Source organism: Vicia villosa, linkage group LG3 (genome assembly GCF_029867415.1).
Source record: "Vicia villosa cultivar HV-30 ecotype Madison, WI linkage group LG3, Vvil1.0, whole genome shotgun sequence".
In the NCBI taxonomy this organism is placed as follows: domain Eukaryota; kingdom Viridiplantae; phylum Streptophyta; class Magnoliopsida; order Fabales; family Fabaceae; genus Vicia; species Vicia villosa.
In genome coordinates, this window is record NC_081182.1 from 70,277,634 (window position 1) to 70,297,291 (window position 19,658).

The window sequence follows — 19,658 nt, forward strand, 5'->3', positions numbered from 1 at the left end:
GTTACACTCAACGCAAGAATGATTATGTGTAATTGTGTTGGAGATGACGAAGCACGAAGATGAGAAGCCTTTGTGTATCTTTTAGTCGTTGGTGTTGTTTTCAATAATTGAACCTTGGATAATATATGTGAGTTGCTGGTATGTTGGAGCAGAGTGAACACATGATTTGGGAAGTTTTTAGCAGATAGGTCGACCTACCTTGGTGCTTAGGTCGACCTAACAGAGGTAAGAATGAGTCAGAATGAATTTGTTGCCAGTTGAGTCGACCTATTGCTAGGTTAGGTCGACCTAGAATCAGTTAATTCAGCTTTTTGAAGAATTCTTCAGATTAGGTCGACCTGTGGATGTGAGTGGGTCGACCTAACAGTGATATGACAAAAGCTCTTCAGTTTAGGTCGACCTGGGAGTGTGGTTAGGTCGACCTACTTGTGGTATTTCTGAAACTTTCTTGTTTTCTTAGTTTTGAGTCGACCTAGATATATTGCAGGTCGACCTGATTTGTCTTGAATAGCCAACCTAGCATTTCCTTGAGTTCTTTTGCTTAAGCCTTGTTGTTTGTTTTCTTGTGGAGTTTGCCATGGATCAAAAATTTCTTTGTGAATGTGACCTTGTATTTACAGGAGTTGTTGCTCATATCCTACTTAACACTTTTGTGGTAATCTCTTTTGTACTTACACATATGTGTAATCAGCTTATAAAAAGCAATCATGTAAACGCAAACATTATAAGCAACTGTAAGTTGTTTGTTCCTTGAATGACTAGTCTTAGTTTGTATACTCAAGAAGACTTTGACAGTTTTTTATTATGGAGAAATCTCCTTCAAGGGACCAGTTGGGTCATAATTGTTAAGGAGTCATTGATCGTTATATCTCTTAGGGGATCAGTTGGGTCATAATTCTTAAGAGACCACTAAGAGATTGATCAATGCTTTGGTTGTTAGTCACCGGCAGTTGGCCCGTGCATCTGTAATCATTTTGATGATAGTGGATTAAGTCCTTTTCTAAGGCAAAATCACCTTGACGGATGGACATGATTAACCTTTTCTAAGGTGAACCTGGATAACATGAATGTGTCATCTTTATCTTCATTGCACACTTTATTGTTTATCTTAAATGAATATTATTTCTAAAGGAAAAAAAATTTTAAATATCTAATTTAAACCCCTCTTTCTTGTGTATTTCTCTACCTTCAATCTTATTTTCCATTGAAAAAGTGTCTATCCCCTTTAATTCCTCACAAAATCTCAAAATAATTTTCTTCTATATTCTAACCATTTCGACTATCTCATTCTTACATTATTTGGTATGCAACCACATATATGCTTATTTTTATAGAAAAGTCAAGGAGAGAATAAATAACCTTATGAGATTAATAAAAATCAATCCATGAATCAAAACAACATTAAACATAAATGAAGTGAATGCATGTAATACACATTATTACATTGTTTTATTACCACGAACTATGTCACACTTGTGCACAACAATATTCAAGTGCTCTTTTCTTTAACCTATAACAAAATAAATAAATTTAATGTGCTTTCTTCCTTGTTTCTTAATAACTTAATTGGCTTTCCTGCAGTTGTAACGAACTTCACCTTGATTTCCAACAAGTGGCTTAATATTTCCCATCTTAATCATAGATTTAGCAAAATCCTTATAGAAAGCCCTAGTATCATAACTATATTTTCTCACCAACGCACCACTATAACCACCATTCAACAATTCCTGATCAGAATGAAGAACACCTTTCTTTTCAATCAAATCCGCGAAATAAAGCACATCGAATTTCGCCCGTGTAACCCTATCCAAAGGCGTAAGGTTAGAGTCTCCTCCGTTTCTCGGACAAATATTTTGAAGCTCTTTTGCAAAGCTAGAATCGATGTTGTTGTCATTGTAGATTCGATCCCTAAATAAAAGGCAACGTGAAAATCCAATAGTGTGTGCTCCAGAAAGAGCAACTAGGTCTTTTTCATTTAGGCCATGGTTTTCGAAGTTTTTGAGGAGTTGAGCATGACTGAAAGATGGTCCGGGGATGTCTTTGTCTGCATCGGCTCGACTCGCTGTCCTTGAATCTCTTCTTCCTAGTTTCACTTTCCATGATGGTCCTCCTAACTGCATTCATATAATTAAATTTAATATATTTTTTTAATAAGTAATTTGTGTCTAGCACGATTCGAACCTAAAGAAAATTTAATACTAATAATTGTCTGATAAAATTAGTTTTATTATTCATGCAATAATTTTTTTTCTAAAATTGAAGTTCTATAGGTATATGAAAATAAAATACTAGTAACATGTAGCTTGTGTGACTTCACTTTGATCTATTCAAATAGCAAGTTCAAACTTAAGGCATATTATTATATTTGACATAATTATTAATTGTAGCTATTTCGTGCTAACTTGTTACACCATTAAAAAAATATGAGTGTGTAATTGTTAATATTATTTTGAACAACTAACACCAAATAAAAATTAATGAAAAATTTCTAAAAAATGACATTTTAAAAGTAATGAAGAAGAAGTGTTAATATTATTATTACTAACCGCGACGACGGAGTCTCTCACAGCGATAGTCAATATATCTGCACAAGAAACAACCGATTTTCCACATGCTTCATCCACAGCTTGTTTGATCTTATCTATTACTTCAAATCCTCTAGCTGAATTGATATTTGGATTTGCATTTTTTTCACTTTCCATGGAAGACGTAGAGTCTAAAAGAATCGAACCGTCGCAACCCTAAATCACACAAAAAATTCAAATGCTTGTCATGGAAGGTGTATATATATAAACATGGATATATAGAAATAGAGATAGAGATAGATATTCGTACATTAACAAAGCAATCATGAAAGTGCAAGCGTAGTAAAGAAGCACCCATGCGATTTTCCTTTTGAACTGCAGCTTTCACGACGCTTTTAATGGTGCTCAAAGCGTTGGGACAAGTATAGTCATAGTAATTTGGTGTTAGTGCTGAAAATGTTGTAGTTGCAAGAGTTGCAAATACTAATACATGGAAGAACATTGAGAAATATTTTTTGGAGGACATTTTTACTATGCAATTAATGATTATTGATAAGTGACTTGTGAGGAAATTATTGGGTTTATGAAGATTTATTTGTGTTGTAATGCATGCACATTGATGTGTATATTTATAGTGACATAAGAAACATGATAGTGCATAAAAAATAATTTGTGAAAAGTCGACTAGGCCTAAAAATTGACAATTTCATGGCAAGAAACATTCATCAAGGAAAATAACTTATTAAAAAAATTTCATCAAACTTCATATATACTAATCTAAACAAAGTTCGTTTGTGTAAGTTATTGAAAAGTGGAATTTGTCTATGATTGATATAGTCTGGGTGGTTTGGTAATTAAAAAGTCAATCTTAATGATTAAGATAAGAATTCAAATTAAAGTAACATATCTCTTAATTTTGCCCAATGTCTTTTTTTTTTTCTGCAAAAATATGGATATATTAAAACGAGATTGGCTCATGCCATACATCCAAAGATAAAGGGTCCGGGACCCCATCAAGCCAGGTTCTAGAACCTATGGAATGACCAAACTTAACAAGTCTATGGGCCTCCACATTTCTAACTCTAGGAATAAACATAACAGAAGCCAAAGAAAAACATTTAAACAAGTCCCTACAGTCCGCAGCAATATGATCAGCTACAACAAGTTTTGATACACCATTTATGCACTCCACAATATTAAGACAGTCCGACTGCACAAGAATACGCTCCAACTTAAGCTCTGCTGCCATCTTCAAGCACCATCTAATTGCTAGAGCTTCGGCTATCGCAGGCTCCACATTCAACTCCTCTCTTTTGCACGCAGCCATGATAACATCTCCTTCCGGATTCTTTACAACGCAGCCAAAAGCAGTGTTTCCCGAAGGGAAAACCCCAGCATCAACTTGCACCGCATGAGTATCAAGTGGCACCTGCACGTGGTCCTCCCCTTGATTTCTTCTAGAGCGCGTCTCCTGGTGGCAAAGATTAAAGTCTGCCGCAGCAACTACAGCCTCATGGGCCACGGTAATTTCGCAGGGCGCTTTGTTCCTGAAGATCAGATTGTTGCTTGCCTTCCAGATTCCGTAGAGGGTATAGTAGAGAACTTGAATGCTGAATCTATCCCCGCACGAAAGAGCCTGTTGCAGCCAGTCCATAACCCCAAGTTCCTGAGGCAACCTGTAACATAACACAGAGGCAAAGAAACAATGTTTGGCAAAGTCACAATGGATAAATAGATGCTGGGCAGATTCTTGCTCATTATGACAGAAGGGACAAAGATCTTCAAGCTGGATTCCTTTTTTCCTTAGATTATCCCTTGTTGGGAGGATAATCTTGATCACCCTCCTAAGGAAATTATGAATTCTAGGCTGCACTGGCGCATTCCACATCAGCTTCCAGATCTTCTGGTCCGGACATCTCGACGGACCCGGTAGCTTGTCAAATTTACCTTGCAGGCACAGGTGATAAGCAGACTTTACTGAGAATTCACCAGATTTCTCTGGCCACCAGCAAAGGACGTCCTCTCTTCTGCTTGTAGAGAGAGGAAGGTTAATGATTTGCCTCGCATCCTCTTCCACGAACAGCAAAAAAATTAGGTCCCGCTTCCAATGCCCTCCATCGCTACTTATCAATTCAGAAACCTTCATGCCAACCCCTTGATCACGCAACAAAACCCCCACCTTACATCCTACCCCATTGGGAATCCACCTATCCTTCTGCACTACCACCTTCTCCCCTGTCCCTATCCTCCAACCAGAGCCCTTTTGAACTAAATCTCTTGCACTTAGTTTACTCGGGGGTGTCAATTTCGATTCCTAGTTTACTCGTTCTTACTTTCTTAATTTATAAAAATTAGTACTATCATTCATTGTCAATAATTCAAAGGTTGATGGTGGATTTCTTTTTTTCTTAGTGAGATTTGATCTGTTGACGATGAATGTAGAAGATTTGACGTGTTTGCATGTGCAATACTTTTTGTTTTACAAGGCTCCGACAGAGGTGTTGATTGAGCTAACTAAGATTCAACGATAAGTTTTATGGGGAGGTATTGAGGATAAGGGGAAAATTAATTGGCTCAACTAAATCTTAATTTGTAAGCCGAAGAAGGATGGTGGATTAGGTTTGAAGCATAGCGGAAGATTCAATTGGCATTGTTGAGAAAATGGTATTGGCGTATTATCAATGACGAAAATTCCATATGGTATGGTTTTTATCTTACATGTACGATGACTTGTAGACGAAGATCTTGGCTACCATTGCGTCGACTACTTCTAAGCATGATTCACTGTGGTGGCGAAACATTTGTTCTTTTGTTGATTTGAAGTGGTTTTCCTCTTCTATTCACGGGTGCAGTTACCGTGCATAGATAAAAATCTATGCACCATGCATAGATTATTATGGGCCCTTGGATGATCAAATTCTAGACATTAATTATCAAAGCGTTGGGACAAGTATAGTCATAGTAATTTGGAACTGGAATTTAGGAGTCCAAATTGCTGAATTGAATTCGAAAGACAGAGCTTTTGCTTCAGAATTGTTGTGTATTTTGGCTTTTGTTAAACCGGTCTAAGGTCAGGTTGAAGACACAACGCTTGGGCTTTAGCTCTCTCAAAAGCTAATAAAATGTCCACCTGGGCCTCCTGCAAGGATTTCGTCAGTTTTTTATTGGATTCAAGATCTAAGAACTTGGACTCTGACTCCACTTTTTGCCTTTTCGCTTCAGATAGTTGTTTATTCAACTCCTCCACCTGTCGGTCTGAACCTTTAGGGCATCCTTCATCTAGGTTACCTCCTTAGAGAGACGAATTTCATTTTGTTCATAAGCATCATCGACTTCAAACAGTCCCCAGGTCATAATAGCATACTGCATCAGGTAAGCCCCAATGTTTTAGGTCAGTTGCTGAGTGATCGCGACTTTACGTGTCTATTAATCTTATGACTGCAAGTGCACAGTCGTGTCGTGTAGTTTTAAAAGATATCAAATCCATAGGGACTACGAATCGATCTACCGTTATCTAAGGTTACTATGTAAAGCTAAGGCTACTAATATTTTGATTGTTTCTAAGGGGAAGTGATTGTGAATACTAAGAAATATAATAATAGACGGATATCAGTATGTATTTCGTTTAACTTTAGGTGATCCGAAGGTCCATTGGCTAACGTATTAGTTCGATTAAAAATCTTTATTAATTCAATTGATTAAAAGTCCTCCTCTCAAACTTTCGCTCTGTTGATTTAGACTACTGTCCTAACTCGTAATGTACGCTTTCGCCATCCCATTAGATTTTAGAAAAGCTTTTTGGAAACAACGTAATTAATAAAATGCTTGTTTTATGAAGTTGTTATCTATTTAAATATCCTAATCTCAAACTTTCGCTCTGTTGACTCGGAACATGCTAATATCCCTAACGTACGCTTTCTCCATCCCGCGCGGGTGTAAAAACATTTTTTGAAAATAAATAAGTTCTAATTAGTTTTAATACGCTTTCACCATCCTTAAAACTAATGTCCTATGTCTACTATCCAGTTAAAGATCTCAAACTTTCGCTCTATTGGTTTTAACCTTTTACCGTCTTAACCCCTCAAACTTTCGCTCTATTGGTTTTAAGACTTACTAATTAAATTAGACATACAAACCAAAAACAAGTGATATTCAATAAAATAAAACTAAGCCAATTTATTTCGGATCCCACGGTTAACTTACTTTACATACCGATATCTTAGTTAATTAGCCAGACATATTAATACGATTAAGCATGCATGAATTAATTTGGTTTATAATAAAAGGCATGTTAAATGGCATACAATATATCATGCAATAACAATAATAAATAAAGCAGTAAATGATAAGCCTGAAATAAAATAAATCTTAATTGAATTGAATCTTGAAGTATCGAACTTCCACCACAGGTTGGCTGGATCGTTCTTCGGAAATAAACGGGCAGAAATTTAAAACAAGGAATAAAAAGGATAAATCTAACGTAAGGCTAGATTTATAAAAGGTTCACAACAATTTCCGGTGTAGAAATTGCTGTAAGAAAATAAAATAGTTTAATTGAAAGCAGGAAAGAAAATAATGGTCGCGGAGTAATTTCGGCAGCACTTCGTTAGCAGAAAATCTGACAGATTGAAGTGAAGTAGCTTCCTCTATTTATAGGCGAGCCTTTGCAGTTGGAACGCGTGAATGCAGGACTTCTGGGCTGGGAACTCGGAGACGCACGTCTCCACTTCTTTAGGGAGACTCAGCAACTGACTTGAGACGTGCGTCTCAAGTGGAGAAAATATAGGGGGAGTTGGAGACGGACGTCTCCTCATCGTGACGTGGCAGAGAGAGACGTTGGAGACGGGCGTCTCCACGTGCTCTTTAGGTCTTTCCAGCTCCTTCGTGGGCTGGTCTCTCTCTTTGGGCTTTTGGGTCTCCTTTTGCACCCCTTTTTCACTTCAGCACCCCTTTTTCATCTTTTAGACACAAATAGTAGTCATTTTAGCTTCATTTCTTCTCCTTTTCACAAATAGTCTCAATGAGAGTGTAAAACCTGAAATGAAGCAAATACTCGCATAATATCATAATAAAACAATATAATTAACAGAAAATGCTATAAATATTTATGGATTTCAAGCTAAATATACGATATAAAATCGTGTTATCACTGAGCACCTATAATTTTTACAACAAAGAGACGAGTAAGCAGACTCGGCTCAAGAGAACTAGTAACCACTAGACTAAACATGAATACCAGGATAATAGTGGATTCAAAACACAAAGAACCTAGAAAGTCATGGACTCCATGGACACTTGCGGGTAACATCATAAATATATCTGTGGGGATAAAATTCTAGGGATAAATCTAAAGATTAGGCGAATCCACTGGGGGAGAAGGAAACAAAATTGGCTTATGCTTCAATGCATGTTTGAATTTTTCTACAGAGTAATGTTCCATATAAATGGAAGCATTACACATTTGGGTGGATGTAATGTAATGGTGATTATTATATGCAATGTGCCAATACAAAGTTGGATACCTGCAAGGAACTCTCAGGATAGAGTTTTGATTTCTGCTTAAGAGTGCTAATAACCTAAACTTTAAGATTTTGATCCATGTGGGAAATAATCAACTGATTTGCCAATCACCACTGGCTGCAACCTCTGGGAGGGAATTGCAAATCACACTGAATTCTGAAAAGAGATGCCAATGAAGATTGAACTTTACTGTTGGGGATAAAAATTCGATTTGCCAATCACCCTTGGTTGCAACCTCCAGAGTGGGGAGTTGCAAATCCAACTGATCTCTAAAGAGAGGTGCCAATGAAGATTTGACTTTAGCCTTCTGAATAGTGTTAAGGATGACGATCGTGACTTCCCGACAGTCTTCGAATTCACAAGTTGTTTAGCTTGCGCCTAAACTTAAACTTATCAACTCCTGAAGAGGAGAAATGTCATTGCATATTGCTTTTCCCCCAGCCTATAGGGACTTTGAAGAAATTTGTCTCGAGAGGAATTTCTTAGATCAGAGCTATCATAAACATTTTTCCCTAGTATCATTAACTTTGGAACACTGTCCCTGACTAAACAGTGTTGGAGGTAGTTTCAAAGACGCTTGGGTTACTACCCCTGATTACTCTCACTTTAAGAGATTCTTCTAATCTTGACCTGATTGCCCCAGTCACTTGTTTTTCTCTTTTTGATTTAGCGGGCATTCTTTCTTTCTTTTGATTCATTCATCTCCTTTTTGAACAAGTCGTGTGATCCTGAGTCTTTTGACTTGTTGACATGGTAATGAGTGCTTCACTCCTCTATTGGTGAGGGTTAACCATTGTGGTTTTGATTTTTTTAGTTGACCTCTTGATAGGTGAGGGGATAAGGGGGGATTGATCCTCGAATGTTCACTCCTTTTGAAATTTGAATGCTCGATCAAATTAACTAAAGACTATCTATTCCCAAGTTAATATTAGGACTTTTCTGAGAAAAGAAACTCCTACTTCAAGGCTCAAAGGGGTTAACAAGGGTTTCACACTTTTATATCTCCAGTGTTTCTAGATTTGAAACAATGTATGTACATTGTCAACAACGTTTTATTCAAAACCATACTATTTAAGGTTCTGGGTATTACATGTTCATCATTCTCCCTTCGGAGTTATCATGCTTTGTTTAACAAGAGTCAAGTATCACAAGCAGAGAAAACACATTTAAGAGTGGAAATGAATGGATTTTTTCAAGACAAACATATCCAATGCATTACTATTATTGATAAAAAAATAAACAAGCTTTGCATACAACGTTACTGAACAAAACAAGAAAGATTACACATGAAAATGCATGATGATATAAAGATTTCCAATGTTGAGGAGATCCTCTTCGTTTGGACTTATTGCTTTAGAAGATTCACTGGATCAAAGGAGAACTTCAATTATGGCCTTCAGGTGTGAATATGATAGCCTTTGCATTAAGTAGGTCATGTACCTTTTCCCTGCATTTATTATAGTCTTTGATAGAAAGTGCCCCAGTATGGTAGTCAACTAACATTAGGGTCAAATCCCACAGGATACGAAAAAGGAACATGGTCAAACTATTTTTGTTCCGCCAAAGAAAGCTTGAGCAAGTTAGGTAACAACTGATTATAAGTCATAGGAATAGCACCATACACTCTTTTAACCTTCTATGCCTCTGCCTACCCTGTTGGCGATGATTCTGTCGATAATTTCTTCGTTGTGGCGCATACTGAACTGATTAATCACATGGAACAGACTTTCGTTGAACAAACTGAGTAGGTGGCTGACTGAGAGTTACAACACAAATTTCAGGAGCATCCTGCATAGGAGTAACTATTACCGCTTCATGATAAGAGACCTAATCAGGATCAGAATCAGGAGAATCTTCTTCATACTCAGAAACTACATCGGTTTCTTCCTCCACATGCTTGGGTAATTCAAAAGTAACAACAACATCTTGGATATTACCGTTCCTGAGACCATTCTCAATTTTTTTCTCTAATGGCAACCAACTCTGAAAATTCGGAGGCATTACATGGAATTAGATATTGGTAGTATACACCTTTCAACATATCTTTGAACATATTCATAAGCTCTTAATTTAAGAGTGGAGGTTGAACTTTGGCAGCTAGTTCTCTCCATCTTCGTGCATACTCTTTGAACGACTCATCAATTTTCTGAGTCAAGGCTTGGAGATGAATTATGGTCGGAGCTATGTTATAGTTGTACTTGTAATGCTTTATAAAGTCTTCAGCTAATTCTTTCCAAGTTCGGATATGAGTTCGCTCGAGTTGAGTATACCATTCAAGAGATGTACCACTGAGGCTATCTTGAAAGAAATGCATTAGTAACTTGTCATTTTTAGCATAAGGAGCCACTTTGTTGCAAAATGCCTTCACATGAGTCCACACACAAGTGGTATCCTTGTATTTCCCAAAGTTGGGGATTCTGAACTTAGCAAGGATCTTGATACCAGTCACTAGGCACAAACTGATAATGTCTAAATAAACTGAGTTACGACCTTATACAACTTTCAACCTATGCTCCAGGAGGTGAAACTTCTGCTCAGTCAGGAACCTGAAGGCTTCAAGTTCTGAATCGTTCTAATGATGTGAATTCTTATTAATATGAATAGGATTCTCATAAGTATTTCTGACATTTTGATTCATAAAACCTTCCTCTGGGGTGAGATTACCATCTTCATTTGTCCTTTGAAGAACCTATCTCATCTCTTCTTGTATAAGAGCAAGGGATTAGATATCCTCCATACATTGACCCATGTTATTCCTCAGTCAGATCCTCACGAACTTTTTGTCAAGGAGATGCAATATGAGTTTGAGATGAGCTTGGTTAATGAATTAACCTACTTCCTTGGGTTACAAATCAAGAAGATGGAAGACTCTATTTTTCTTTGCCAAGAAAAGTATGCAAATAATATTTTGAAAATGTATATATAAAGCATAGGGTCAAGTATGTTTTTGGTCCCTATAAATATCTCAAATTTCATTTTTAGTCCCTATTAAAAAAATGACATGTTTTAATCCCTATAAAACTTTTATGCATTCAGTTTTAGTCCCTGTTATTTTTTAAAATTTTGAAAACTATTTAATTACCCTTAAAATTTTAAATTTTTGAATACTTTTTTTCACACGTGTTTAGAATATTATAAAATATTTCTTTAGCAAATTATATAATTTTCTATAATGAGAAGAATTAAATATGAATTTTTTAAATTTCAAAAGATAATGATAAAAGTAATCCAAATCTCGACTTAGAAATCAAATTTAGAGTTTCTATTTTTTTGAGGAACTTTTTATAATGTTCTAAACTTCTGTGTAAAATAATCATTCAAAAATACACATCGGTTTAATAGTAGGGACTAAAACTACGTGCATAATAATTTTATGGGGACCAAAATATGTCATTTTTTTAATAGGGACTAAAAATGAAATTTGAGATATTTATAGGGATCCAAAACATACTTAACCCTAAAGCATATGGTAAAAGTATGTGGATCACTCAAGTATGTACATAAGTAAACAAAGTATGCTCAATGGATACACATCAATAAAAAAAGATTACAAGAAAAGTGTATTAAATGTATGAACATGGTGAAGACGATCATTTTGTTTATGTAAAAATTTAATCATACAAGTTTAAGTTTCAAAGTATGGTTGATTTTATCATGGTATAAGCATAGGAATCAAGGTATGATCATGGCATTGATGTATAAGTAAATATTAACAAGATGATGCATCAAAATCAAAGGGAAAGTTCATTGATCATAGAATTAGGGTTTTAGGATCCAAACAAAGTTCATTCATTTTAAAAAAAAAAACCTAGGTGATAAAACATTTGAATCATGTTATTAACTTCAAATGGAACTTAAGTCAAACATGTTATCATCACAATCACACAAGTAATCAATTGGACAAAGGAATTAACCAAGTTTTTTTTATAAAGGCCTTTAAAGAAAGTATAAAAAGTACTAGTTTTGAATTAATTAAAAGTTAGTAAAATAAATATATTTTTGGTATTTTTTAATATATTATTAAAATAGAAGTTATAAATGAGAAGTGTACAAAAAATCAAGGCATAACAGGCACGCGCTCTACCACTAGGGTGGCTATACATCCAGTGTTTAAGTTGAATTCAATTAAATATATTTTAAAATATGCCCAGAAGTTCAAATTTGAACTTCATCTTCTTCTTTAAGACAAGTCAATTTTCCAGAAAACGAGTTTTCTCATTTCTCAACCATTTGTAGTGATGTAAACATGAAAATTGCTTAGAATTTTAACACGAACTCAAACATGTAGCTCTCATAAATTTATTCAACCTGTAGCTCATTAGTTTTGCAGAAAACTCTAAGAACCCTAGAATTTCAAAATCAAACTAAATGACACACATTAAAGATAAATGGCAGATATGTGAGGCTTTTATTCCTTACATCATACAAAGCAATATAGAATCAAGAATTATCAAAAAGGATGCTCAAATGATGAAAATAAAAAATGAAAAAAATCTTACCAATTGGAGAAAGTCAAATGCCTCTTCTATTGCTTCCAGAAGCAAAGTGATGATTCTAACACCTTCCTTGGACCTCCCTGAAGCTAATTGAATGACTTGTTTGCCTTGAGGATGCTTAAATTACTCTGTTCACTTCAAGTTGAAAATGGTGAAAGTTGAAAATGGAGAATGGTGATAAAGCTGTTACAGTTTCAATTTTAAGATTGCTACAAGTTCTATGTGTTACATGTGAGGTGTTTGAGTGATAAGTTTGCAGAAAACTTGAAGGGAATTGAAAATTTGAAAGTTTGTGCAAAGTGATGAAAATGGAACTTTGTGTGAGGTAGTGACTTTGAGATTTCTGGTGTGTTTGGTTTTAGAGTAAAGGGCTTCTATTTATAGGCAAGGAACCTGAGTTGTGAGTGAAGAAATCAGCTCAATTGGAGCTTCCAAGCTCAACTTGACTTTGCTTACTTAAAGGTGAAGTAATGTTGAAAGTTATGGTTCTAATGACTTTAGCGTGCTTGATTCATGAACAATAGGGAGGCTCATATGATTTTAGTTGGTTGCTTGGTTGTTTTAAGATATTGTGTGATCAGAAGCAACAATGTATCAGATCAAGACTTAAAACTTTATGATTAAAGTCACTTTACCAAAGGGGAAGTCATGCCTTTAGTCTTGAAATGGAATGAAACATTGGTTAATAATCAAAACAAATGGATAATGTTCCTTAGACTTGTGTAATCTTCTGATCAGAGTAAGATTTGTAAGTTATAAGAACTGTAATCAAGGATTTAGTAGGTTTGAAATGTTTTGGCTCTAAGAACATCTCATGAAAATGACTTAGAATTCAAGTTTTGAACCTCAACTTCATCTCTTCGAAACTCATAGCTCAAGCATGATAAAATGTGTTCTTGTACTCTTTGGAAAGCCCAGGACATCCTCTAAATCTTTCATTTTTGGAGTTTTTCTTGAATCAAAAGGGATCATTGTGAAAAATGGCTTCAAAGTCAGCTACTTTTATCGATCAAAACTGCCTTGAAATTTTTTCCAAGTGTTTTCCTTTGAGTTATCATTTTCATGGCATCATAGCTCAAAATCCTTACATCTTTTGGAAACAAACCCCTAAGATGAAGTTGTTGTATGAAATGAGTTCTTCAATTCGGTCTAGAGAGCATGAAAAATGGTGGCTTGATTAAGAAGTTACAAGTCTTCAAAGTTGAGTACTTGAACATGATTTTTCTCCATAACTTAAAAATTTTCCAAAACCCTAATTCCATTTTTTTGAAACTTTTGATTGATTTTCTTGATTAAAGTTGATCAAATGACTTTATCAATCATTTTTGCATGATTCTTGACCTTAGAAGTTCATAGTAGACAAAAAATTCCAAAAGTCAAAGTGGAACCTTGCATAGTTGACTTTTTAGCAGTTGAAATGCAATCTTTCCAATACAAAGGAATCAAGCTCTTCTAGCCAAATGAATGATATGAGTGGGATATTATGAAATACTTGAGGTCCTTAAATCATGTTTTTGAGCCATAGGATCATGCTTTGACCAAAAGACAACCTCCCAAGAGAATTAGGTCAAAACCCTAATTTGTGTACCAGATGAATTTGAAAGTTAATGATCTTGAGTTGAAGCACTATTGAGCTTTGGATATTGATGAGGGAAACCACTTGAGCATATGAGAAATCCTAAATCCCTTTGTGAGCCATAAAATCCTAATTGCCCGAGCTCCTCGATCAATCACCTATCATGTGGAACAAAGAAACAAACAAGCAAACACATTTTTTGTATAATAGGGTTAACAATGATGCATAAATGATATTGATATGAGATGAATGGTGATGATGATGACCAAACTCTTTTATCATGATTATAAAATAAATTGAGATCTTGGGATAAAAAATTAGGGTATTGACAGCTATCATCTCAAAAACTTATAAATCAATGTAAATTATTCAATGCCAATTCATCATGAGTATCAGAACACAATTATTTTATTTTAAAATAAAATCAAAATCTAAACCAATTTACATTTAAGGTACCAATATCCAATTACTTATCATGGATACCTAAGAATTTACCTTATATATAACGTTTTCACAACTTTAATTTTAATCGAAAAAGCCTTGCATTTAGGCTTTTGATAGATTTTGGTAAAGTTTGTTGTAACGTCAACATTAATAGCTTATGTAGAAGATCCAATTTCATAATAATATTCAATTGTATAATTAACTATTAGCCAAAAACTTAGGTAACTAATAACGACCGAAGGTTAACTAGAGTGGAAATAAATTCATGGCATTGCAGAGTCAACAATTTTTGAAATAACTGCATACTTAAGTTGGTATATTTAACATAATATACATTATCATTAGCAATCCTATTTTATCTAATTTATATTTCTTTTGTCAAACATATTAATTTGTGAAATATATAATGTGACATGTTTATAGGTTTTAATTGAAGGATTTAAATTTAAATTGAATAGATATATACATTACATATTATTAGGATTAGTAAGAGTAAAAATAATAAGAGTAAAAATAATTAATATATGGCAAAATATTATTTAATATTAAGACTAGAAGTATTGCCACAAAGAATCAGAGAGAAAATAGCTACCAAGAGAAGAATAGTTGGTGCACATTTATTGTGTTATTTCCTATTTAGAAGGTAATCACTACAAGAAAACATCACTACAAGATGACCTATACAATACAACGATACAATTATTCTAAATATTAGGATATCCATTTTTTAAGCTCAAGCCTATTCACAAAATTTCCAAATTAAAATTAAGTATTTATCTGAGAATAAAAATCAAAACTAAAATGGATATTTTATTATTCACTCAACAATTTTGAAGTAGTATTTCAATCCAATAAAGGTAGAAAGAAAATCCAAAATAAAAGAAAATCACACTATTTCATTAATATAACTAGTGGTAAAATCCATATTCTTCTCCTTATGATTTTCAATAACAACATGGCTAAATGGTTTTAAGAAAACACATATTTCTGCTCAGGATATTCACCTTGCCATAAAATTTGTAAAAATCACCATGAAATCGTAGGCTTAAATTGAAAACAACCATAAATTAATTTTGTTGTTTCTCTAAGACTTTGTTTGGGAGTTTGGAGGGGAAGGGATGGGAGGGCTTTAGAAAATAGAAAGAATTGTGTGAAATGAATAAAAAGATTTTGGATAGGAGGGTTTTGGAGGGTTTGATTTTATTCATATCACCAAAAACCCCATAAAATGGGGGAACTCAAAAATTGTATTGAAGGAGGGTTTTGGAGGGTTTTGGAGGGCTTAACTAAATTTTCCAAATATCATTTAGGTTGTTATACTATTTTGAAAATTAACAATTTAGTAATGATAATGACTCTTTTATCATTCTAAACAAAATCATTTTTTCAAAAAATGTCAAATATTTTTCTATATTTTTTTAAAATTTCATTTTCGGAAGCCTTCCCCTCCCCTCCCCTCCAAACTCGCAAACATAGCCTTAAGGTTGGCATGCATTTTGTTAAAATAAATTCAGCAGAATCATATTGAAGAGAATGCAGTTTAGTGATTTCAACATGTAGAACAAGATGTCTCAACATGTCTGGTTTGACATCTTAACTGTAGGAGCTGATATTTCAAGTGGATCGTGTTTTTAATTGCTACAGTATCTTATGTTCATAGAATATTCTGGAATAATCAATTAGTTGATGTGTTATCCAAGATTGACTCAAATCAAGAGATTTCTAGACTTTCTATAACTGAAGATGATTTAGGAAAGTTTGTATTGAAGACCTAGTTTCTTGGAGAACAAGTGGCAGAATTTGGGCAGCCCTTTGCTGCGTTTTTGAAGCCCAGTCCAGTCGAGTTTAATCTTATAAATAGAAGGGTTGTAACCTAGTTTTATTTGGAACTGGTATTTGTTCTTTTAGGGTTCCAGGAATCCTTATTTTGGTTGTAAGTTCTGTTTTCATTCACAAACCTGTAGGTGTTGAATGTTTGATCTCCGAAGCTTTTAAGCAAGGAAAGTATGTGTCAATTCTCATAAGATGTGAAGTATTAAGAATTGTGTGTCTTGGAAGTGTGTCTTTTGTGTTTTGTTTATTGTGCAGTTTGTCACAGGGGTTCTGTGATTAAAGGGATTTGAGGAGGGCCTCATACCTAGGGGGTCTTAGGTAGAAGTCATAGGAAGGGTGGTGATTAAGTGAAAAGTGTGAACGGGGAGTTTGACTTCGAATTGATACTATCGAATATTGGTTTCATCATTTGCTTGGTAGCCCCCGGAGTAGGAAGGTTGTTTCCGAACTAGGTCAACATATCGTTGTGTTCCTTATTTTCTGCACTATTTTATATGTTGTTATATACTTGTTCATAACTGTTATAGTGCTCAGATATTGTGTCGTGACATCTCATTCGACATCTTATATCTGATACCATAATTTCAAATTCATAGAGTGTCGACCTATTAGATTAATTGACTTTTATAATAAATCAATTTGATAAATAAACAAACATTTCAAAATAACCATAATATGTATCAACAAGGCTCTGATACAGATCGATAGATTTAACTTAATTAATAGATACAAATTATAGCATATTATTATATTAATGAGTAATCTAGAATAATAATAATGTACCTTGTAGGATTTGAAAGAGTGTCGTCAGAAAAGTGATATGAAAGGATTACTACCCACATTGTTGTTTAGGATTTCAGAGTATATCTTAATTGTTTAATGGGGAAACACTTAAATAACTAAATGGTTGAGGGCAAGGTCCTCTCATTGGACTTAACTGAATGCTCCACACCATCACAGTCCATTTAGACATAAAAACTAATAAAATAATTATCAATAATTAGTGTTTAATAATATTGAACATAACATAATTAATTAATAATTAATTATTTCAATCCATATTTAATTAATTAAATAATTAATCTAATAGAAGCATGCGGGTGAATGGTACAGTCTTTCTTTAACAATCGATTAGAGCTTTGAAGAGCATTTGTTCCGCTGCTTGAGATGGGAAATGTGTAATGTAACACCCTTATTTTTTCATTTATTAATTTAATTCAAATTTAAATTAATTATCGGGATTAATTGGTATTTTAATCGGATTAAATTGAATAATTGAGATATAAGGTAATTGGGCTAGTGTTGTGATTAGTAAAAGGGAGGTGCTAAGTGTTAGGCCTTTACTAAAGTTATACTCTATTTTTCATAAAAGAAGGAAAATAAAAGAAATTGAAAAATAGAAGAGCAAAATAGCAAAAGAGGAGAAAGAGAAGAACGTGAAAAAGTTTTGGAAGAGGAAGAATCCAAGAATTTGGCTAAGGTAAGGGGGGACTATTCTGATTATCATCTTTTATCGGTTTGTAGATGATAGATTTAAATTTATGTATTGTTTGATTCAATTGGGATGTATGTTAGGTTTTGGGGTTTAGAAGTTAAGGTTTAATTTCATATATTTTGTGCAAATGAATGGTTGTGGATTATTGGTGATGTTAGATAGACTTATTGCTTGATAATTTAGTATGAAATCTTTGAAATTAGCTATGTAATTGTGTTATAATCGAACTGGTACGAATTGGATTGAGTAGAGGGGATGAAATGCTTTCAAAAAGTGATGTTGTTGTTGTTGCAGAAGAGGCGTAATCGGTTACGTAACCGGTTAGGCTGAGTGTGTTTTCCAGAAAAATTGAATTTTGATTTCATAACCGGTTACGGACAGGACCGTAACCAATTACGTGTGAGAGGAAATAATAGTGAATAAAGTTACGTCAAGCCTAACCGGTTACGCTATTCTCGTTACCGGTTACACTGAAGGTTTTTTTGAAAAAAAAATAACATTTATGTTGACGTAACCGGTGACGCCATTCCTATTACCGGTTACGCTGTAACTTTTTGGAAAAATATTTTATTTTCTAAAACTCATAACTTTCTACCCGTAAGTCCGTTTTGAGTGCCGTTTTGTGTATTGAAAAGATAATTTGATTTTCTATCTAATTAAATAGCTTTAAGAGCATTAACTCGATTTTATTTTAAAAAACCGGTATTTTATGGTGGTGGTGGATTATACTTGTATGCATGAGTAATAAATGTATTTATGCGGTGGCGTTGTGGCAATGTATTTGCCCTATTGATGATGTGTTGGTATGATGTATGTATTACATGATTGGTGAATGATTTTAAAATATGAATGCACTATTCGGTGTTGTGTTGGTGAGTTGGTTATGAAAATGATGTTCATTTTAATCGGGGTTGATGATTAGCATGCTATAGGTGGTGCATGCATTCATAATCATTTCGGAGCTGTATCCTGGTGGTGTTTGAATCAGTGGTAGCTAATTCTTATTTTATGGAATTAGTGAGTTGGCAGTAGCTGTATCCTGATGGTGTTGTATCGGTGAGATGGGTTAATCTCATGATTGGCACCACATGCATGTAGTTGCATTGCATTAATATGTATGTATTATTATAACATGAATGTTGCTGTAAATCTGAATATATCTGCAATTGGGTGAATAATATACTAATGATGTTTTATTGTTTATGAGCTTATAACATTTGTTAATTGTGAATGAGACTAACCCTTACTGTTGATATTTTTCAAATTGAGGAGTAGCAGCTTTGTGCTTTGGTGAGGATAGCTCGTAGAGTAGTTCTTTAGTTACATTGTGTCGGTGTCATGCTCTGGTCTTGTAACACTGGAAAACATTTGTTTTAGAGTTAATTTCATAAACTCTTGTTTTTAGTTGTTTGGTTATTCTGATTTGATTATGAGTCGATGGATCTTTGGTGATGAATTTTAATCGTTTTGATTTATTCAGATTTTGAAACTATTTCGTTGTGTTAAACATGTTTACTGAATAACATCGATTTATATTCCTCAAAAGGCATGACATGATTGAATGTTTTATTTATTTTTGGAGTTGTAATGCCTTTGTACATGTTTTACTCTGAAATTATTTAATATTCTGCGGGGGTTTAGAAGGGTGTTACAATAGTGGTATCAGATCATAGTTGGTCATTGTGACCAGAGTCTTATTATTATTATTATTATTATTATTATTATTATTATTATTATTATTATTATTATTATTATTATTATTATTATTA

At 34.1% G+C, this 19,658-nt stretch overlaps 1 protein-coding gene across 1 annotated transcript; it reads right to left on the reverse strand.

Annotated features, from left to right (window-relative positions):
• Window positions 1-1,336: 1,336 nt before the first annotated feature.
• LOC131656062 (peroxidase P7-like) lies at window positions 1,337-3,163 on the reverse strand. Its single transcript, XM_058925845.1, has 3 exons — window positions 2,836-3,163; window positions 2,547-2,741; window positions 1,337-2,114 (listed from the first exon to the last, which is right to left on the reverse strand). Exons 1-3 carry the CDS (start codon window positions 3,049-3,051, stop codon window positions 1,563-1,565), a joined length of 963 nt encoding a protein of 320 aa, XP_058781828.1. The 5' UTR covers window positions 3,052-3,163; the 3' UTR covers window positions 1,337-1,562.
• Between the last annotated feature and the right edge of the window lie 16,495 nt (window positions 3,164-19,658).

Coding starts and splice junctions, on each gene's coding strand:
- LOC131656062 (XM_058925845.1), bottom strand. CDS start 3,051: ATGTCCTCCAAAAAATATTTCTCAATGTTCTTCCATGTATTAGTATTT. Junction 2,742..2,835: donor TTCATGATTGCTTTGTTAAT/GTACGAATATCT, acceptor TGTGTGATTTAG/GGTTGCGACGGTTCGATTCT. Junction 2,115..2,546: donor TGAGAGACTCCGTCGTCGCG/GTTAGTAATAAT, acceptor ATATGAATGCAG/TTAGGAGGACCATCATGGAA.